At 40.4% G+C, this 23284-nt stretch overlaps 1 protein-coding gene across 5 annotated transcripts in view; it reads right to left on the bottom strand.

Moving 5' to 3' along the window:
* mtmr4 (myotubularin related protein 4) overlaps nt 1-23284 on the bottom strand; it is a 112523-nt gene that overhangs the window by 13223 nt on the left and 76016 nt on the right. For 4 of the 5 annotated variants that reach the window (XM_055658000.1, XM_055657999.1, XM_055658002.1 and 1 more), the window contains 12 exons: nt 20603-20635; nt 19155-19237; nt 16179-16345; nt 15689-15785; nt 14872-14985; nt 12110-12294; nt 8222-8347; nt 6918-7029; nt 4590-4785; nt 2829-3014; nt 388-558; nt 34-185 (listed from right to left, as the gene is read on the bottom strand). In XM_055658000.1, the coding sequence (XP_055513975.1) occupies nt 34-185; nt 388-558; nt 2829-3014; nt 4590-4785; nt 6918-7029; nt 8222-8347; nt 12110-12294; nt 14872-14985; nt 15689-15785; nt 16179-16345; nt 19155-19237; nt 20603-20635 (1622 nt within the window). The remainder of the gene's footprint in view (nt 1-33; nt 186-387; nt 559-2828; nt 3015-4589; nt 4786-6917; nt 7030-8221; nt 8348-12109; nt 12295-14871; nt 14986-15688; nt 15786-16178; nt 16346-19154; nt 19238-20602; nt 20636-23284) is intronic. The other variant, XM_055658001.1, reaches the window with a different exon arrangement.

The following is a 23284-nucleotide window of genomic DNA, read 5'->3' on the forward strand; positions in this document are numbered from 1 at the left end:
AGGCAATAGGAATATCAAATCCTAAGGAAATACCTGTCCAGTGATTTCCCAGCTCGATCCTCTGCTGCTCTACCACGGGAAAGGCAGAGGTCAGCACTGTCAATGGGTGTGCATGGAGATGAAATGGGCAGGTAAACAGCTGTCCACAAGTGAAGTGCCCGAACATGATATACTGGATGTAAAACCTATCATGAAAGAAGAACACACTTTGCATTACTATTAAATTATATTATCCTTCATCATACACAATTACCATTGCATAACAACTTACATAAAAACAACCAATTTAACATTAACATTTAAAAATAATTGGAGATTTGATTAATGGTCTGTTTTCTGTTGAGATAACGCTACAAGAATGTGTATTTGGCATTCAATGCCGCTCACCGTTTCCGTGCTGGGGATATACAGGTAGTTCTGGAAGTTTTTGTTGCCAGTTCGCAGTAAGGACCACACTGAGCATGTACGCTTATAGATGTTACGTGCCTCTCGCTCTCTGCTGTTGTTACAGAGGAATGTTCCATACAGACATGAATAGGTGTGTTGAACCAGCTTCACCTTTGGAAAGTAAGAGTGTGCATTCAGACACAACATACCATTAATTGCCTCCAATTTCATAGAAATAACTAATTTACATTAAAGGTACACAAAAATGCTGGAGAAACTCAGTGGGTGCAGCAGCATCTATGGAGCGAAGGAGATAGGCACCGTTTCGGACAGAAACGGTGCCTATCTCCTTCGCTCCATAGATGCCGCTGCACCCGCTGAGTTTCTCCAGCATTTTTGTGTACCTTCGATTTTCCAGCACCTGCAGTTCCTTCTTAAACACATTAGTTTACATTAAAACTGAGAAACACATTTAAAGGGTCAAGAACCAAAAACAGAATATCACCAAGGCTGAAAGTATAAGAATGTAACAACAAATTGCCATTATTGGGACAGAAGATTGTAAAGGGCCTGTCCCACTTATGCGAACCTTACAGGCGACTGCCGGCATCCGTGATAGGTCGCCGAACAGCTGCAGGCATGGCTGATACACTTGATGGCGCCACCACTCAGACATACTAGACTAGTGAAGGGGGTGGGGGAGTGGGGAGAGAGAGAAGAGAGACTATACTGGAACTCATATTGGGAAATGAAGTTTGGCAAATGACTGAAGTGTCAGTGGGAGAGCATATGGGGCCCCATTAACCATAATTCTATTAATTTTTAAAACGGCTAAAGAGAGAAAGTTAGCTCTGGTTCACCAGTTAAAGTGCTAAATTGAGGCAAGGTAACTTAGACAGTCCTTAGAATGGTCAATTGGGAGAGGTTGGTTGCTTGAATCTGGCAAGTGGGAGGCTTTAATGAAGCGAGATGGAGAGTTTAGGGATAGTATATACCTGTCTGTGCGATAAGTGCAGCTCTCAGGGTTAGCGAACCCTGGTTGCTTGGGCGTATTGGGAATCTAATCAAGAAAAAGAAAGGCGAATGACAGGTATAGGCAGCTGAAATGAAGCAAATCCTTGAAGGAGTAAATGACATTCAATAGGAAATTGGTTCGATAAGGTGGAAATGATCACATGGGATCCAAGGCGAGCTCGCAAACGGATGCAAATTTGGCTTGGCAGAAGGAGCCAGAGAGATGGTTGTTTTTCAGATTGGAGGCCTGTGACTAGTGATGTCCCTCAAGATTCAGGGCTGGATCCACTGTGGTTCATTATCTATATTAATCATTTGGAAGATGGTGTTGGTAACATGGTTAGCAAGTTTGTGGATGACACCAAAATCGTTTGTAGAGCGAACAATGAAGAGTGTTATCCAAGATTAAAACAGGATTTAGATCAATAGGTCAAGTGGGCCAAAGAATGGCAGATGGAATTATTATTGGATAATGGCAATTTGGTAATTTAAACCAGGTCAGGACTTGCAGAATAAATGGTAGTTTTGTTGAACAGAGAGAACTGGAGATACAGACTTAAAGTTCCCTGAAAATGGACATATTGGTAAACAAGGTAGTGAAGCTTGCTTGTCGTTATCAGTCAAGACACTGAGTAAAGGATGTGGGATATCATGTTACAACTGTATAAGTCGTTGTGAGACCGCACTTGGAGCATTGTGTGCAGCCCTGGTAACCCAGCTATGGGATGACTGTCATTAAGTTGGAAAGGGTACAGCAAAGGAAGTACAAGGATGTTACTGGACAGGTGGGCTTGAATTATATTGCGGATAGATACCCTGGGACATATTTCTCCTGGAGAGCAGCAAGCTGAGGGCTAACCTTAGGAGGTATGTAACATTATGAGGGACACAGAGAAGGCGAATGGTCAGTCTTTCTTCCCAGGATAGAAGAGTCTAAATCTTTCCATTTTGCATATTAAATCCATGCCATCAAGTTTTAAAGGACCAGAGGGTCATTATTTTCCTCAGAGGGTAGCAGGTATATGAAACGAACAGCCAGAGAAAGCTGTAGAAGTAGGGATATTGACTTTATGATATTGTTACATAGTAGATATAAAATAAAGTCTAAAGAGACCACGGCAAAATCAGAGTCACGACAGATTGCAGTGGCATTAGAGATGAGTGAGTCATGAGGAAAGAAAAGACTGCCAATCAGACAAATCTTTCTTCCCAGGAACAAAAAAAATGCTTCAGGAAGCCTCAGTTTCAGGAGTACCATAATTATCTTGGAACTCAACTTTCTAGACAATGAAAGAAGAACATGATCCAAAAAACATATGGCTATTTTTTTTTGTACAACCATTTCCTGTCAATTAGACAGCTAATACCAACTATACACAAAGTACTTAATCACTTTATCTGGATGTTAAGATATTGAGAACCCTTACTAGGAATGCATCGCTGAACTCAAAGAGACATGGAAACTGCTTCAAAAGCTGATGAACACAGTCCAACCATTGCAGAAATACTGGACACTGCTCACTCAGGTCATCCTGATTTTCAGAATGACCACAACGATCACCAAACTTGTGACCAAAATCCAGCCACTCAGTTTCCACCAGAACCTGGAATCCCTGTAAAAAAAACCAATGATGAATACTCTATAATGACAACAGTTGACAGCTGAATGACAACAGAATTAAAAGTCAATATTCCGCAAAATCACAAAATCAGAACCAATTTAATCTCATTAGCATCCAAAGAGTTCACATCACTATTTATGGTGTTGATTGAAGTTATTATCCATGGAGATCTTTCAACGAAAAATAAACTTGTCTTTTAAATTACAGGGCTGGTGAATTTCATCATTTCTAAAATTAGAGATCAGCAAAATGTTTTGTTCCACTACTTAGTTATCACATTGCCATGAATAAATGCATTAAAAAAAATTGAAAGCACCACAGATTTGATCACCGAGGAAGCTGCTCCCAATGTACAAGATAAAATACTTTATATTATATTAAATAGTCAAGATTTGTAACCTAGAATTCTAACCAAGGCATCTAAAATTACAGAGGTTTTTTAGCTTTCAGGCATTTCATGCTGATAGAGCCCAGAATTCTGAATTGACTTGGACAAGTTGGGACAAAGGACCTGCTTCCATGTTGTAGTATTTTCCTGATCACTTACGTTAGGCAACTTGGTTAATTTCACACTTTGCCTTTGCTATGTTAGATTTACTGTTTTCTAATCCATTTGTAATGTCGAAATCCAGAGAAATCTAGTCATTCACCTACTTCATTTTATACTTCTGCAGCAACATTTAAAAAAAAAATCCTGGTATGTAGGCTATGAATTCCAGAGGATATGTTACCTTTTAGCTGTTACCTTTTAGTTGGATCAGCTCACCTCATCTTTAAAGTATTCATTATTTTAAGTTACTAGGCCAGGAATCTTTTCTGCCAAGGGGCCAGGACATATGTCTGTGAGCAAATGGCAGGCCACATCTATCACGTGTACACATGGATCCCGCCCCGGATGGCAAGCATCAAATCATGTGTTCACATAGATCCCGCCCCTTCGAGGAAGCCACCTGGAGCACTGTGCTCAAATATCATACTCACTCGTCCCCAGCCTACTGACAACCCTGATCCCGACAGTGAAGCCCAGACACAGAAGGTGAGCGGCCGTGCCTGCAGTTTTGTGCAGGATGCGATACAGCCAAATCACCTTCCAGGTACCGGAGGTAGAGAAAAAAAAAATGCTGGAGAAACCCACTCCAGGAATTATTTCTGCCTTCGATTTTTCCAGCATCTGCAGTTCTTTCTTAAACATCCCAGGTACTGGAGATGACGGAGGTCGGTGGGCCGGATGACTGAGGAGAAAAAAAAGCCTGCGGGCCGGATTCGGCCCGGGGGCTGTAGGTTGCCGACCCCTGTACTAGGCCATTGTTTTCTTATTAAAGAGAATAAAACATTTTTCATTTTAACTACTACGTGGATGATCTGTTATAAACAATTATCTCAATTTACCGAATACTCGCATTCTGAAAATGGCCCCAAATATATTTAGCCCTCATTTGCATTCAAAAGTAGCATTGACAATCTCTCCAACACTGAACATTCTATCCAAATGACCCTGTCAATTATTGTAAAAAATATGCAAGTTACCATAATTGGACAGTTGCAGGCAAATTAGTTGAATCATACCTCAATTGTCCTATAATAAGGATCCAAGAGAATCTTGGCCAATGCTACTATTTGTGGAGTGCGATCCCAGCCATCAGAGCAGTGCACAAGGACTGGTCTTCCTTCCCGATCCACCATATTTGCCACCAACACAGCTGCTTTCAGCATCACAGATAAATGTTGTAACCACTTGGTGTTCTCCATCGCTGAAAGCCAGCTGTCAAATAAATATAGGGAACACAAAGCATTGATCATGGGCAAAAGTATGAGAGTAAATATTACACGTTAATGAAGCATGTATGTTCACTCCATCCAAGCCACACAAGTTGGCATGGCTACTTTAATCTATGAAAAAAAAGTTATTAATTGTAAAAGCAAAGCAGTATAAACTAGAACACCTATTGAAAACACAAAGGATGAGACTTTTTATTATCTGGAATTGTTTATTCTCTACGTCGCAAATGATAGGTGCATTACTGCACGCTGAACAGATGCACAGTACACAAATACACTTTCCCGAGGTGCAGCTCGTTGCCACAAAATTGCTGACTTTGTATCTCTTTAGGGCCTGTCCCACTTGAGCGGCATTTGCGCATCACGCAGGTGGTGCTCGAAGATTTTGTGAATCTCAAAATCTTGGGGCGCCGCGCGCGTCTGTGCGTCACTGCTTATGTCACCACGCACGCATCACGATGCGCGTCACTGCCTATGTCACCACCACGCACCATGCACGCATCGTGACGTGTAAATGATGTCGAGCAAATGACGCCCAGGTGGGACAGGCCCTTTTCTAGTTGCCATTTCATTCTTCTCAAGTATCATCGTTCATATTTCCAATGCTCAGCTCCTAAAAAAATCTACTGCCCGAGTTATTGCAGTCTCTTATCGCTTTCCTCTATTTTTTCCTATATTTTTACCCACCTCTCCCACAGTTGAGTTGAATCATTTCAAACATTATTTTCTCTTTCTACATTACCTGAGGGTACAAATAACAGTTGCAAATCACATTTTCTGTGACTGAACTGGATATCATCATCTCTGGTCAACCTACACACAATCTTTGACAGTAGCTAAGGAGTGATGAATAAGGACAGTGTTTTAAAGGGCCTGTCCCACTTGGCTGTCATTTGCGTGTCATTAATGACACGCACGTGATGCGTGCATGGTGTGCTTTACGCGTGCATGGTGCACGATGACATAGGCAGTGACGCGCGGCATCCCAGGATTTTGTGATGCAAAAATCTTCACACGCCATCTGCGTGACACGCAAATGGCAGCCAAGTGGGACAGGTCTTTAAAACACTCTCCTTATTCATCACCCCTCAACTACTGCTCAATCCCATGTACTTGCAACTTTCTGGTCACAGCCACAGTGCATCTGTACAGCACAGTGCATCTCCAACAATGGCTTCCCAATGCGTTCTGTGTCATTAACTCAAGAATATCCCAGATTTATTCTTGAACTCTTGCCCTGGCAACCATACTTGCAGTTTTGAAGTCAGATTATACATATATGCACCCGTTTGCTCTCCACCACGAGAACTGATCCCTCCATCGCTTCAAAATTAATTGACTACTTACTACTTATTCAGCAGATGTTTCAGATGAGTCTCCAGTTCCCCTTATTGAACATTAAGACTAATTACATCAAACTATATCCTATTCAAACTGAACTGCCTGACCTCCATATTACACCACCATAACTCAGATTATCCCCTGCTGAAATCCTCATCCAAACATTAACTGCAATGTAACCTTGCCAATACCCTACTGCCCAGTCTTATCGTATTTCCTCCATAAACATTTATTAATCGACCCATTCTCCTCTTTCAAGTGTCATTTACTCAGCACCGTGCCCTTGTTTACCTGTTTTGACTCCTAATACATTTAATCTGGACAATTAGAATTCTTAGCAAGGTATTTAAATTACTTCATAGCCCAACCCTTTCATTGCTCAATAATCCACTATTATCAAGCATAATCAAGGCCACATTTGGAACAACCCATTCCACTTATCACCTGTGAAATATCTAGTTTGGCAGTCATGCCTTAAGGAATTTCTTCCTTAACGTAATATTCTTCTTTTTAAGAGCTATGCAAAATCAATCTCTTAGAACAATTTTTTAATCCTTCTCACAGCTTTCATTTTACTGCTTTTATCCTGAAAGTGATGCATAACGATATCAGCATAAACCAACAAGTGCGCATGGCTTTTACAATTAAAGTGCCTGTGTTCTTGTACATACACACATTAAAAGGTTTGCGCTCTGTGGGCGATAAACAGTAAAACATCGCGGAATTTTAATTAACTACAGAGCAGTTTCCAATTTAAGATTAAAAAACACTCACTTTCCAGGGTCTGGCATTTGACTGCATACAGCTCGGAGTGAGTGGAAACTATTCCTGATTGAATGAATATTTGCCATTCCCATGAACATCACTTCACAGTTTGGATAGTATTCTGCAATAAGAAAAAAGGATCAGCAAATCTGGATGGAAATGAAAAGTGTACCTAGTATCAGTTTCTATGAGCCATCTGATTTTACTCTCTCTTTCACTTTCTGTACTGTTGGTTATTATTAAGTTGCAATATGTTGGTAAATACATTCGATATCAAGGCTATTCCATTGTGGGAATAAAAAACGTTTTTTTGAAAAGACTCCCGAAAACATGAGTATTTGAAGGATTATTCCCATTTGTAGTCCCTTTAGAGTAAGCCACTTTTGAATAAATATAAAGACTGTTAAGTCATTTGCCATGAAGATACCACAGGAATGGGAGTCTGAACCTTGACCATGTTCATTGTGATCTGACCATGTTTCCAGGATCCAAAACATACACACAACTTATTATGTTTATATCTTTATCTCTCTGTAGAAGGGTGAACAGACTGACAGGGATATTCCTGCATGTGTAAAACATGCGTGCAGAAGCATTCTTCTCAAGTTATATTCTGACACCGAGTTCACTGGCCTATTACTTACTTACGACACAAGAGGTTATTGGGACCATTGGGTCTATGCCAGTCCCATTTTCCCTCTCCTTAATGCCCTGAAGCCCTGAAATCTATACTCGCAACTCCTTCAACTGCCTCTGGTTCTTTGCTGAGGGGCAATTTGTAACAGGAAATGAACCTACCAGCATGAGGAGGAGTTTCTTCAGTCAGAGGGTGGTGAATCTGTGGAATTTATCGCAACAGACGGCTGCGGAGGCCATGGATAGTTTTAAGACGGAGATTGACAGATTCCTGATTATTAAAGGTGTCAGGGGTAACGAGGAGATGACAGGAGAATGGAGTTGAGAGGAAAAGACAGATCAGCCGTGATTGAATAGTGGGTGGGCCAAATAGCCTAATTCTGCTCCTATAACTTAGGAAACTACAAACTCACAGGGAGAACTTGCAAACTCCATACAGTTAGTACCCAAGGGCAGATCACACCTGGATCCCTAGAGTGGCAACTGCTTAACCACTGCACCACAGTATGGCTCTACAGTATTAACACTATTATGAATAAAGGCACAACAAAATATCCCAGTGCGCTATCTACTCAGTGCGCTTTCAGCACCTCCTGCCCGAGGCAATGGATTTAAGTTACTTCGGTCTTTGGGTCAAATTCATCTCTCAGGCTTATATTCCATATAATAATACATACCTTCACACTCACAACCTCCACCCTTTGCACGGTTGGCTACAGCTGCAGTGTATGACCTTGCATCCAAAATAAGTAACTTCTGCGGTGTTCCTCCACTCTCTGCCACTGACCCTGTAATGGATGAATCTAGAACAAAAGGTAGGTACGTTTTAATTTCCATACACTGAGACCAGCTTGATTATCTTCAACACATTAATAATAGGCTTTTCAATAGATATACTTCGCAATGAGAGGTCAGAGGTTCGGAAGGAGCTTATCATTCCTCCGATTTTTTAAGATCTTTAGACAGATACGTCTGACTACTTCAGGCACCATTCCTTTCCTGAAATGAAATGGTTGCAATGTACTTTGTCACCAGGATTTAACTCAAAGTATGCATGGGCGGCACGGTGGCGCAGCGGTTGAATTGCTGCCTTACAGCGAATGCAGCGCCGGAGACCTGGGTTCAATCCCGACTATGGGTGCTTGTCCGTACAGTGTTTGTGCATTCTCCCCGTGACATGCATGGGTTTTCTCTGAGATCTTCGGTTTCCTCCCACACTCCAAAGACGTACAGGTATGTAGGCTCATTGGCTTGGTAAATGTAAAAATTGTCCGTAGTGTGTGTAGGATAGTGTTAATATGCAGGGATCGCTGGTCAAGGCGGACCCGGTGAGACGAAGGGCCTGTTTCCGTGCTGTATCTAAACAAAGTCTGTCAGTAGTGACTATTCACTTCAATGCACCAAACAGCTAACCACACTTCTGTTTTTTCACTTTTCCAATTTTAATCTTTATTTTAAAAAGATTTATGCTCTTTTGAACTTAGCTTGGGCACTTTATTATCCTATCCAAGCTTCCAGAAAACAGTATTGCAGAGCCAGAATTTTAAAATATTTAGAATAGTGGTGAATAGATATTCGAGAACCAGAGGACATAGTTTATAGTGAAGGGGGAAAGAGTGGAATAGTGGGGTAACTTTTTCCATACAGAGGCTGGTTGGTGTATGGAATGAGCTGCCAGAGGAGGTAGTTGAGGCAGAGACTATTGCAATGTTAAGAAACAATTAGACAGGTACATGGAATGGACAGGTTTGGAGAGTTACGAGCCAAATGTAGGCAAGTAGGACTAGTGTAAAAAGGGCATGTTGGTCAATGTAGGCAAGTTTTCACGCATGTATGACTGACTCTATATTCGTGACATTATGGTAAGTGTATGCAGGACTCAAAATTAACGGGTTGCCCGGGTGCCAATGGCTATCTAACGTCCCGCCGGGCAACCTAAAAGCTGTGTCATTTTGCCCGGCTTGGCAAGCACCCGGGACACCTGCCGTTCAACTCTGAGCGGGCCCCCCTCTCTATCTCTCTCTCCGTCTTCGCCCACCATCCGTATCCGGGCCGCGGGGTTTCTGCTCTCAGCTTGCTCCTCATCCGCCGGCACGACCAGCCGCCTTGCACATGCACACTGCTACGGCCAGCACATCTTCCCCCTGCACATGCGCACAACCACGGCAAGCACATCATCGGCCGCCCTGCACATGCGCACTGCCAAGGCAACTGGTCAGTGCTGGGCACTTTCTCCCTCGCTTTGAATTGTGGGAGATTTGGCCACCATTGCTGTCCGGTCACCGCCACAGCTGAAAACCAATGGAGAATCACTCCCTGACCCTGGAGCTGGAGGAACTCCCTGGAGTAACTCTTGCTTCTGGTTTCCTGGTCCTCCAAAAATATTCTAAATGGTATTTAAACTGGAGGTGGTGGAGGGTCCATCACTAAAACTCTGAACAATAACAGCCTATTGCATTTTATCTGTTTAGTTATTGTGTATATATATGGTCTATGGTATATAAACACACTGAACTTTTATCTCCTGTTCTGTATTATGTTTACATATTCTGTTGTGCTGCAGCAAGCAAGAATTTCATTGTCTTATCTGGGACACATGACAATAAAACTCTTGACTCTTGACTTGGACTTAAGGAAAAAAGGGTTCTTGGGAAAAAAAGAGCTACCTTAAATTTAGATGCGTCGGGTTGGGTAACTATGGTAGGGTGAAGACTATTCCATGCTTTAATTGTGCAGGGGATCTCCATGGAGCAGCCAGCAACTATGGATAGAAGAAATTGGGTGACGTTTCGGGTAGAGATCCTTCTTTAGACTCCCTCTGGTTTTAGTGTTTTAGTTTAATTTAAAGATACAGCGTGAAAACAGGCTCTTCGGCCCACCGAGTCCACACCGACCAATGTACACTAGTTCTATCCCACACATTAGTGACGCGAGTCAAGAGTGTTTTATTCTCACGTCCCAGTTAGAAAAATGAAATCCTTACTTGCAGCAGCACAACAGAATATGTAAACTTAATACTCTGTAAACAATGTTACAAATGGATATATACCCACACACACAATTTCCCTCCTGGGATTAATAAAGTCCTATCGTATAGTATCGTGTGTGTGTGTAGGATGTGGTTTAAACTGAAGATAGACACTAAAAGCTGGAGTAACTCAACAGAATCTCTGGACAAAAGGAAAATATTACGTTTTGGGTTGGGTCCGAAATAGGTTCCTGCACACCTTTGGAATGTGGAAGGAAACAAGAGCACCCGGAGAAAACCCATGCGATCAAAGGGAAAAGGAGCAAACCATACAGACAGCACCCATATTGAGGATCAATTCCAGGTCTCTGGCACTTTTAGGCAGCAACTTTATGGCCAATGTACTGCCCCATAGTCTTGAACTGAATTAAAACATACAGTAGCTGTAAAGGGGGACATAGCGTCACTTGAGATTTAAGACTGAAAACCTAAGACTTGTCTCTGTAAAATTGCCCCTAATGTGTAGGGAGTGGGTGAGGAAAGTGGGATAACAGAACTGTGTGAATGGGTAGACAAAAATGTTGGAGAAACTCAGCGGGCGAGGCAACATCTATGGAGCGAAGGAAATAGGTGACGTTTCGGGTCGAGACGCTTCCTCAGATTGATGTGAGGGTGGGGGGACGGGAAGAAGAAAGGAAGAGACTGGGACAGTGGGCTGAGGGAGAGGTGGGATGGGGAGGAGAAAGCAGGGACCACCTGAAATTGGAGAAGTCAATGATCATACCGCTGGGGTGAAAACTGTCCAAGCAAAATATGAGGTGCTGCTTCTCCAATTTACAGTGGGCCTCACTCTGGCCCTGGAAGAGGCCCAGGACAGAAAGGTCAGATTCGGAATGGGAGGGGGAGTTGAAGTGTTGAGCCACCGGGAGATCAGGTTGGTTATTGCGAACCGAGCGGAGGTGTTGGGCGAAGCGATCGCCAAGCTTGCACTTGGTCTTACCGAGGTTGATCATACGCTGAATAATCCAACCACATTTTTGTTTGGAAGTGGAAAGAAATAATAGAAATTGCATTCATTGCAACATGTAAAAAGAGTTGAGATACTGTATTATAATTTTGCTGCATGTTATGGTGGTATATATCATGTCTTGATTGGTGAATATGTTTAGTTTGTGACTTTATTTGAAGCAGAATTAATATGTGAATGCTTCATTGAGCATAATTCTGACGTAACTACGCCCTCGTCCAAGCACATTATCGCACGCATCATGCAAGCCGTCTTAAATGACCACCTAAACTGTCATTTGGCAACCTAAAAAGCTGCCACGCTTGCCCGGCTGACAACAGAGGGGAAAAAAAGTTAAGCGAGAGCCCTGGTGTGCATGTGTGTATCAGCAAGAGTATGACTGGGCCTGATTGGAATGCTTACAGTTATATTTAGCTTTCTTGGCTCACTCAGCCGAGTAGCTAATTATGCAATGTGTTGGAGGTTATCCATGTTTTAACCCTTAGAACAGGACATGGAAGAAATCAAGACGATGAAAGTTTCTCCCACTTCCCAACTAAGCACAAGAGAGACGTTTGGTTGTTATCTCACCAAATTCTGCATCAGACAGATCAGTTCCCTCATTCTTGCCCTTTCCACTCATCTTTGTTCCTCGATCCAAAATGCAGGCTTTTGCAATGGAAGTTACCAGATATTCATCGTCTGCGTTCCTCCAACCCCACCAACTAATTTCTGGCTGACTGCAGCGTGATATCACAGCCCCATTCCGCAGATGTCTAAAGTAAACATAACATTGTTAAAAAGTCATGCTTCCCAACCAAGTCACTGTTAAGCATCAAGTATCTCAGAACTTTTGCACACTTTATCTGGATAAAAAAATAATGCATCTCAAAAGGGGTCTCTCAGAGCGGTAGATTTAGATTGTGCAAAACGCTTCCTTTAATGGAAATTATGTGCTCTGATACATGGACCTCCAAAAATAGTTTATGTAAAGCAATCTATCATCTTTTATCAATCCAATTTAAAGTACTAGGTGTAGTAGAGTAACCTACTAACCACTAGGGTCACAATGTTTCATTTTTATAAATGATGACTTGGATGAAGGAATAAAAAATGTAGTTTCTAAATTTGCTGATGGACACCAGTAGATAGGAAAGTATGTTGTGTAATAACATACGGAGGCTAGAGGGATATGGAACGGTTAAATATGCGAGCAGAATTCTTGTAGTTTCGTTTAGAGATACAATGCCGGAAACAGACCCTTCAGCTGACCATCAATCCTTGTACACTTACACTAACCTGCACACTAGGGTCAATTTACAATTTATACCAAGCCAATTAGCCTACAAACAACAAACCAAGCGTACACCGGAAAAAAAAAGAAAGAAAATTGCCCATTTTAGCAGGAAAAGCAAACATGAAACATTATTCAAGTGGTGAGAGCTGGCAAAACTCAGATGCAGAGTATCCAGCTGTTGCAGTGTATGATTCACAAAAAGCAAACGTGCAGGATGTCAAATCATCTGGGAAAGCTGTTTACTGAAACGGATATTGACTCAAGAGTAGTAAGGCTGTGCTTCAGGTTATCAGGATAGGCTGGGTAGGCATGGAGATTAGATGATTTGACTGAAACATCGAAGAACCAGAGTAGTCTTGACGGAATAGCTTCAGATGATTTCTCTTGAGAGAATCTAGAACTTGAGTGGGTCGCTACCAAAAAAGGGTCATTTATTTAAATGCAGATTAGGAGAAACATGTTTTTCTTAATGGGTCATGAACACTTCCTCAAAGGATGACAGGTGCAGCCTTTGAATATTTCTATGGCACAGATAGATGCTTCATTAGCAGGATGGTGAAACGATACCAGACAGATAGGAATGCAGAGTTGAAATTGTAATTAGATGGTGAAGTAACTTGTGGTTGACTAGCTGACTCAGCCTTTATTTTATGTTCAAATATTTTTTAATTTCTGTATGCAAATTATCTCCTGAATGCAAATAATATGATGCTTTCCTTCAAGATGAAGTGGATAATCATGACAATACTGTTAAAAACAGCATAGAGCAGGGTGGTAGGCGGGAACGCTACAGAATGGATGGTATGGCCCAGTGAGTGTTAGTCCACTAATAGACAATGGCGAGTGTTGGATGTGGAGATGAATTTTACCACCCTCGGCTGCCTATGCTCAATATTCTTCATTTTGTCTAGCTCTTGCTCAATGCCTCAATAAAAATTGAAGGTCATGTAGCTTTGAAGTTTATTTTTAGTATTGGCAAGTGACGGCTGGGGCAGCAGTTCAAACTGCGGGGATATATATTGAAAACCAAAGCTGTGAATTACAAGTAGATGTCTCGTCATTGTCCATGATGCAGCCCATCACAGTGACATTATTTTGAGCCAGATTTGGTGGCACCACCATGAATGTACAGGGAGTATAGTAGGGGACTGAGAATGCAGTACGCAAACTGCAGTGGCTCAAGACAGGTTGGGTGGCTGGAGTTAATGTGTGCCATCACCAACCTCTTGAAGCACTTCATGATGGTGGATGTCAGAGCCACTGGATGGTGGTGATTAATCATTAGGGGTCTTGCTGAAGCAGGTGGGGACCTCAGAATAGAGCAGTGAGATGTTAAAGATGATTATCAGGAGGACATTAGGAAAGTAACTTTTAAAATCTTAAATCATTGCTGATTCATCAATGGTTTGGGGGATACGCTCATACCACAATTACATGGAAGAAACATTAAACAAAGCTTTTTGATCAAGGATTACAGAAGGAAAGATGCTCATGTTTAATTTTATTGTATTTCTAGAAAATTGGCCAATGTATGCAACACTCACTTACAAATTATAAATATATAATTATGAAAGTGGCAGCATTGTACGTTCCGTGAACAAAGAGATTAATGAATTATAAAATTTCTTTAAACGGAGTTGTCGGAGAACGATGTTGGCTACGATATTTAAATTTGCGCCTCTTCAAATAGCAATTGGCTTGTAAATTATTCCCTAAATCGTTTCATGGGAACAATGAATTTCTAACAAACCATGTTAAACTTGATTTATCTACTTAATTTCCACAAGAAAAACTTTCCATTCATTAGTAACTATACACAGCATAGAAACATTATTGCACAGTACTCCTTGAAAACAAATTTAATTCTAGTTAAGCTTCTAGGACTTGATATTACAATCGCTACTATAATTGGCACCTTCTTAATATCTTGAGTGGGGGCAGGGGTACATGTAGGAAACAGAAAATGTATTGGTCATTTTGAAAATTACAGGTCTCTTGTAAGGAAGCCTGCACTGGGAATGCAAATCACAAGAAAATCTAACTTCAGCAACTTTACCTGTAAACAACCACAGGAATCCTTTTCCAAGACCTGAAGGTTCCAACACTCTCAAGTTCCTTATCTGTGATCCACACTGGAACGAGGAATTTTTGAGGGTAACTTGCACATAACCTACAGAGACAAATATATTGAGATATTAAATAAAGATAAATTTGATATCTTATTCTAGAGATTCAAACTTAAAACAAAAGAGGCCCTTACATAAGTCCTTACAGGCAAGGTTTTTTTTTTAGTAAGCAGACAGTTGGAAGGAGACGGATGACGGGGAAAGTGGGGGGTGCAGGAGGGGTTGGAGGAGCAGGATAGTGTGAGAAATACGTGGGCACGGGAAAGGGGTGGTGTTGTTGGCAAGTTAACTAAAACTACCGAGTCGCTGTAGCAATTTGTGTCCCCCTAACTATCAAGTCTCCTATCACTATCACTCTGCCTGCCTACACCCTACCTTACTGTGCCTCAGAGCCAGGCCCCGTGCCACTGACCTTGCTGCTGCTGCTTTCCCCTGAACAGTCATCCCCCTCAACAGTATCCAAAACAATATATCTGTTTTGGGAAGAGAAGCTCGATTCCCAGCAGTGTGCAAACTGTGCACGTATGTGGGAGTAGAAATTAGGGATGCTATGGAAGTTCAATCTTCTGAATATTTAAGTCACACTCCCACTAATACATCTCCATACCTCACAACTGCGTCATACAGCTACCAAACGCCTTTTAAATTTTGCACTCAGCCCATGTTAATTGGAGTACACCATCTATGTTGTGCAACACACCAAATGACCATGTTCACCACGTTGTTTAGCATTCAGAGATAACTTACTTGTAATTGCAGTTGACTTCACTGACTCTCCAAACATTTTGCAGATCAAAACGCATTCTCTCCACTTCCATCTCAAACCGGTGACAGACATGCTCTCCTGAAAAAAAAATGTTCACATTGACTTCGTAAGGTCATAAGTGAAAGGAGCAGAACTAGGCCATTCGGCCCATCAAGTCTACTCTGCCATTCAATCATGGCTGATCTATTTCTCCTAACCCCTGACATAACCACTCAAAATACAGCATGACAGAGAAACAGTAAAATTTCAATTACTTTGATGCTTTTGTGCTTTATAGTTAATGTTCAGCTTCTGGTTCAGTAGCAGCATCGATCTACTCAATATAACACCAGACACGAATGATTCAAATTTTTCCATAATGTGAACCATTAAAATGATCAAAATAAGCTCTTCCCTGTACTTATCACAGCCTCCTACACATTATGTTCTCCCTGACTCATCATTCATCGACTAGTGCTACTTTTCACTTACCAGGATGACAGAGATGCACATGTGTTTCTTCCTCGTCAGTACAGATTCCCAAGCACCAAGCATGATATGCAAAAGTAAACAAATCCTCCAATCTGGTCGGGTGAGCAATTACTTTGTTTAATCTCTTCAGCCATTCCTGGCACTGCTTAAATGTAGAAAAATGACATCTGCGAAACAACATATACAGGAAATTAGAGAACCCCCAAAACAAAATGCTTCAAAATGCTTCAAAGTCATTCAGCAGCCTGACCATTGAGACCCGGACCCAAGCTCAATTCATTGTAAAGGTTTTCTACAAAAATCTGAAAGAGACATCATTCAGTTCTAGGTTAAAATAACTAAAAAAGAAAAAATATATATATAAATTTAGTTCTTAGGAATAATTCCTTTATGCGATCATGGGGATGAAGATGAAACTTAAGTAAAGCATCGATCCAGTGGATCTCAACCTTTTTTGGCAGCTCTAAGACTGCAAACCAGTTTACTCTACGTGATAAGATATATCTAAATGTTCTGGATACAGAATGATGTTCCGCCTTGTCACCATCTTGGCAACGGTGCTACATAATTCTTGCCACCAGCCAAGTGAGCACGTCAAAGAACTAGCACCAATTGGCACATTGGACCTCAGAGTATTGAGTATAGAAGTTGGGAGATAATGTTGCAGTTATATAAGACAATTGTGAGGCCGCATTTAGAGTAGTATGTTCAGTTCTGGGCACCATGTTACAGGAAACGTGTTGCCAAGTTGGAATGGGTACAGAGATTTACGAGGATGTTGTCAGGACTCGAGAGTCTCTAGAAAGAGGTTGAGCAGGCTTGGACTCTTTCCTTGGAGAACGAGGATGAGGGGCGATCTTATAGGTTTGTATAAAACCTTTAGAGGAATAGATCGGGTAGACAAATAGAGTCCCAGAGAAGGGGAATCGAGAACCAGAGGCATAGGTTTAAGGTGAAGGGGGAAAGATTTAATAAGAATTTGAGGGGTAACCTTTTCAACACAAAGGGTGGTGGATGAATGGAATGAGCTGTTAGAGGAGGTAGTTAAGGCAGGGACTATTGGAACGTTTAAGAAACAATTAGACAGGTATAAGGACAGGACAGGTTTGGATGGATATGGGCTAAACACAGGCAGGTGGGACGAGTGGAATTGTGACATGTTGGTCAATATGGGCAAGTTGGGCTGAAGCACCTATTCCCACACTGTATGACCTAAAGTGGAAAACTGCCCCAGTGTATACACTCCACAAAGAACTGATTATTTGTTTTAAATGCACAAGTGTGCACCTATCAATCTTTTCCAAATCAACAGTAATATAATAGCAGGTGTAATTGACACCGATGTCGAGATTGTTAATTGCCTTTTCATCGATTCTCGGTTTTGGTTTTGCCAGGGGCACTCAGTTTTATGCCAGCTGCTTGCCAGCTTCAGATCAAACATGGATTAGAGACTTGAGTTCCAGGAGGTGAGAGTGACCTTGACTTCAAAACTGCAATCGACCAAGCATGGAATCAGGAGCCAGAGTAAACCTGAAGTCAATGGGAAACCTCTGCTGATTGTTATCTAACACCTAGCATAAAAGGGAACGGTTGCAGTTGGTGAAAACCACATCACTATTGCTCCAGGACACTGATGTAGAAATTTCTCTTGTCAGCCATTAATTAACAAACCTCCCTTGATGGCACAAATCAAGTGAGCGCTGAAATATACACTGACAAGTGAGCACTGCATCAGAGACTATCCTAATAATAGTTTGGCAGCTTGGGCAAGCAAAAGACAAATTCACCAAATTTAAATTAATCTGATAAACAGTCATTTGAAAAAAGAACTAAAACATTTAAAATGAATCGTGAATAATTATCTTAAAACAATTATGTTGTGGATTAAAAATGTAAATATGAAGTTAAATAAAAATGTACAAACTAACAGCAAAACTTACCATTTTATTGCAGGCCAGCGAGCGCTTTTAAATGTATGGAGCTCCGGTCAAATATAAAAATCAGGGTCCAGGCTCCTTGGCTCACTAAAATATGGAACAACTTGAACTCAATGTGAGTCTTGGGATGGAGCAAGAGGTCAAATGACAGACCTTCAGCATCACAACACTCTGGCAATTGGCTAGTGCGTTTCAGCCCAAAGCCTCATAGCATTATCTGAGGTCAAGCATAGGCTGCAAACACATCAAGATTTCTCCATGAACCGGTTAAGACCCAGGAAACATGGACAGAAATTTAAGAGGGAAAACTAGATCCAGCGGTGCATTGCTTACACCATAGCCAGTAAAACACATTTTCCGAGTAATCCTGGAGTTACTCTGGGGAAGGGGGAAGAGGCAGACAAGCTGATCTCCAAAAAAACGATGGCATGTTCAACAATAATTATACCACTTCCCCCATGACAGATACATAACCCTTCAATTACCAGCATTAACTCTCAAATAGGAAAGTTTGTATAAACTGTGTCTCCCTCGCTACATCCAGATATTTATCACCAGGGTGAAACATTCTTTTAAAAGGAAAGTTTACTCTGATTGCCAACTTGCGTGAAAGTTCAAATCAATGGATAGAAAGTTTTAGGAACAAGAATTACAATACCTTTTCTTATATCTAACACATTAACATGTCCCAAGCACATCCAACCTAACTTCACAAAGTCTCTTCTTTGTCCCTTTACTAGTGTCTGGCACACCCTGCGATCATCATGGGATCCTATGCACAGGATTTTAATTTGAGTGAAAGGCCATCGTATCCTTTGTAAAAGCATTTTGTTTTTGGAATGAATGTTCAAGATCGTAACAAGGCATAAAAATGTGCAACCTTGGTGAACATTGTTGCAGAGGATTAAACTCCATTGAGTTTAGAATTCTGCATATTAAGTAGTTCTGAAAAGCTGGAAAACAATTGCTTGCTTTTAAAGAAAAAAAAGGTCTAACAATATAGTCTGTGCTTCATATCTTTGAACGTCAAATAGCATACCTGACCACCTTAGAATCTTTACAGACGATATGAAGCTGGAACATGTCCCGGCTCTCAACAGCTTCAATTAACCGCACAGGCACCTGTAATAACAGGATAAATGTATGTTGGAGAATTGTAATCACCTCTGTAAATGGGTTGAACTTTTAAAAGGAGGCATAAACAGTAAATCAGACATAAATACCAGAACAAATATAATAGTATTTGAGTAGTGTCACTTCAACCAAGCTGGATTCATCTTGTTGAGCTTGCAGCGTTATCATTACAGTAAGATGATATGCAACACTTTCCAAATGATGTGATATTATGCACTGAACTTCCTCTACTCAACTGAAAAATGATACAAACAAATTTAGCCACAATTCAGCTCCTATTGCTTGTCAAAAATGACATGCTTCTAAATACAAACTTTCAACCAACTTCCAAGTCTTTTGTTTAATGTTATCGGCACGTATTAGAGGAACCATACCAATTCCGACAAACCCATTATTACTATGGCAATTTCACCGATTCATTTAGTATGATTCTGCTCCAGAAATGATCTCGAGATAAGTAAAGCAAGTTGCATAAACACAAATTTGATAAAATACCCACCATTCAGACAACTTCAAATTACTGCAAATATAAGGAAATAAACAGAGGATGCAGAGTCTTGACAGCTTCTAAAGAATCATTAATCAGATTTGTTGTCTTCTGCCGAGTCAGAACTTTGTCAATGGAACTTATCAAATAACACATTTTTCAATATTATTAAACAATGGATGCATATGATCTCATAAAACACACTAACCTCCTTCATGTGTTTTTCTATATCATTTAAATCATTTGCAATATTTTTTTTATCTCTAAACAAATTATCGTAATACTTTTGAAGAAAAAGCATTAACATGATAAAAAACTAAGTATGAAGCTGATGTTGTTCTAATCATTAAACATATTTACAGTAAAATATCAACATTGATATCGGGCCACTTGCAGCCCAAGGGTTCATGCAAGTTAGACTAATATTCTGTTTAAGACAATATGGCAGTCACTATGGTTTCTAATGGACAATTTTATCTCATGCTCCAGGTCACCACTCCTAATAATTATCCATCATTTGGGCTATATCAACAAACATCACCAAACTGCCTTCTTGTGTTAACTATGAATAACAAATGCATGATTTGAGGGAATTAGGAGGCAAAATGTTCCAAAGACTGAACTCTTATTCTCTGTTCACACACATACCTATTTGGTCACCCACTATGCGATTGAGGACAAGAACAAAGATCTGCATATGTAAATGTCTGTGTTGGACATATTTCCATTGACCTACTTTAAAACACATATTCTAATGAAACTGTAAAAGACCACCTCTTTCACTAAAAGTGTACACCCAAAGGGTGGGCTGGACACGTGGCGGTATGCATAACCAGCAGTGAAGTACACACACACACAGTACTTACTGAGATGTCACCGTCCACACCCTGCAGAAAGGTCTAAAACAGAACAAAAGGAAAGAGAAGGGGAAAATGAAATCAAAATAACAGATGTGAGAAAGGCAGGAACCTTATACACTGAAAACACTTGCTGGCTTCTAATAACAAGACACAACAAACACACAACCTGATCAGAACTAGAGCAAGCTAAAAAGTATGATATACCAACTAATATCCATACACTTAGTCCACTGTACACCACCCTCAACCCAGAAATTAAATGTCAATGTATACCTATGAGAAAGTGAAAATGGCTGCATTCTTTTACTTCAATATTTCTGCAAACTCGAATTAAAAACTACAGTTATCGTTACTTTTGATTGCTTGCATTCACTGAGCAAACATTACCTAGAAAATGGAGCTTATTAAATGTCATTTTCTATGTGCAAACTGCACACAAAAGTCACACGGTATGTTTTAACAGGAGCACTTCCGATCTCAGCCACACAGGAACAACTGATCATTTCCCAGCAACATTTATACAAGAGATGACTTCAATCATGCACAACATTCATCTCTGCCTGACTGACAGAACAATAATGTGCAGCTTACAACCTTGGTTTATATAATTTCCAGAAAAATATGGAACAATTCCCCAAGCAAGTCTGCTGTAAGTAACGGATTAAAAAGGGGCTCAAATGTGATATGTAGTGGCTGCTCGCTGCATATCCCTGATAAGTTTTCAATGCTTCCATTTCACACTCCCCAAATATAGCTAGAATGCAACTTGCAGATACTTGCATTTATATGTTGCCTTTTCCAACGTTTGAATGTCCATAATCTATATTATCGCACTCCTCGAAAAGACAATTCCCCCATTCTAATGAACCACTGCCACATCTTCAATCTCCCTTTCCTCTACAAAATCCAATGCATGTGTTCTCATCAATTCCTGGTTTATACCGTCACCCCAAAGCTCTGCATCACACTCTCCAATGAACAGCTTTCAGAGAATTCAAACCTGATGACACCCTTTCCTCGCCTTTCTTGACCCATCTGTTATTTTCAAACATGTTGACCACATCACTCTTGCTCCAGTGCCTCTCCTCTGCTATCCTCAACAGGGGGTAAATCTATGGATTTTATCAAAGCTTGAGACAAGGTACTCTATGAACATGAATAGGAAGGCCCATAGAATCCTGGATAAAGTGGTAATAGATCCATAACTGGTTCATTAACAGGTCCCAACAATGGATTAATGGTTTATTGGAAAAGGAGAATATATATATGTATATGCACTTAGAAGTAGGGTGTGCTAGTAAGAAACTTGAACACAATATCAAAATTAATCATGTGATTAATAGCAAAAGAACTGTAGACTGCAGGAAGTTGATCAGGTCAGCAGAGATGTAATAAAATGCATTCTATCTGGAAAAGTGTCATATTGTGCATTTGTAGAGGGCAAAAAGCAAAACCAAGGGGATATGCAATGAATAATAAGCAATTAAAAAACAATATAGGATTACAGGAACCAAATACATTTCTTCAGGTCCCAAAGATCAGCTACTAGGTAAATGGGTGGTTAAGGAGGCATATGAAATGCTTATGGTTTATGCCCTATTATAAAAGAAATGAGCAGTTAGGCCAGTTCCTCCTAGAAACTCAAAGCAAAATTGTAGATGCTAAAATTGTTGTAAATGCTCAAGTCAGGTAGTATGCATTGAAAAAGAAACAGAATTAAATGCATCGTTGATCTTTTATCTCAGCATTTACACCAGATTCTTCTGTTTCTAATGTGGCTGAAAGACTGCTTGGAGTTGAGTCATCATGTTACGCAAAGGATGGGCTTCACTAGATGAGTTGGAGAATTAATGCAATATGGACATACTTTTGGAATGTCAAGGGTGAATAAATTATATTTGGTTGACTATTATAATGGTCGGGATATCCTAAACAAGATGTTTTCAAAATACTGATTACCTATGAAACAATTGGATGTTACAAATGATAATTAATACTTGGTTTAGATTTCCAGATAGAATGATTAACAATTTAGTCCACTCAATATAAACAGAGCAGTGTTTGTGCATGAAACAGTTTTTAATTTACGCCAACTGAAAATATTTTATTTTGCTTAAATGGAAAATTAAGAGAAAATTAATCATGTTGTGAAAGGTTTATTTAAAAAGGAAAATGTGGTTATCAATAAGCTGTCCAATCAAACTGGCAGGATGCTAGATCCTCGGAAGGTATAGATGGGGGTGAGAGTAACAGCGCAAGATCAAGGTCGGGAAGTAATAATTTATGCTCTTAGAAAATTATCAGACTATTTCTAGGCATTCTGTATGTGGAAGTAAATGAAACAGTTAGGGAACATGGAAGATGTATTTATAAAAAAAAGGTAGCGTTTTCAAGAGTTATACAGAAACAGTAGGGAATGAAGATCTTCAAGGAGAAAGATCAAAACAAACAAGGACAGAAGGAAGAAAATAAATTGGAGATTCAGACGAGCAAACTCACCATTGGAAAACAGATCATTTTGTTACAGAGGAATGCCAACCTAAACTCAGCATTTAATACAAGTTCCATGGAGGAATCAAACTACTATCGACTTGACTTCTTTAATGAAAAAATACACCCCTTCCCTTTTCCAGCCTGATGCATTCAATTCTCCTATTTCTTTACATTTCAATAATATGATGTACATAG

The sequence above is a fragment of the Leucoraja erinacea genome, chromosome 28 (assembly GCF_028641065.1).
Source record: "Leucoraja erinacea ecotype New England chromosome 28, Leri_hhj_1, whole genome shotgun sequence".
Lineage (NCBI taxonomy): Eukaryota > Metazoa > Chordata > Chondrichthyes > Rajiformes > Rajidae > Leucoraja > Leucoraja erinaceus.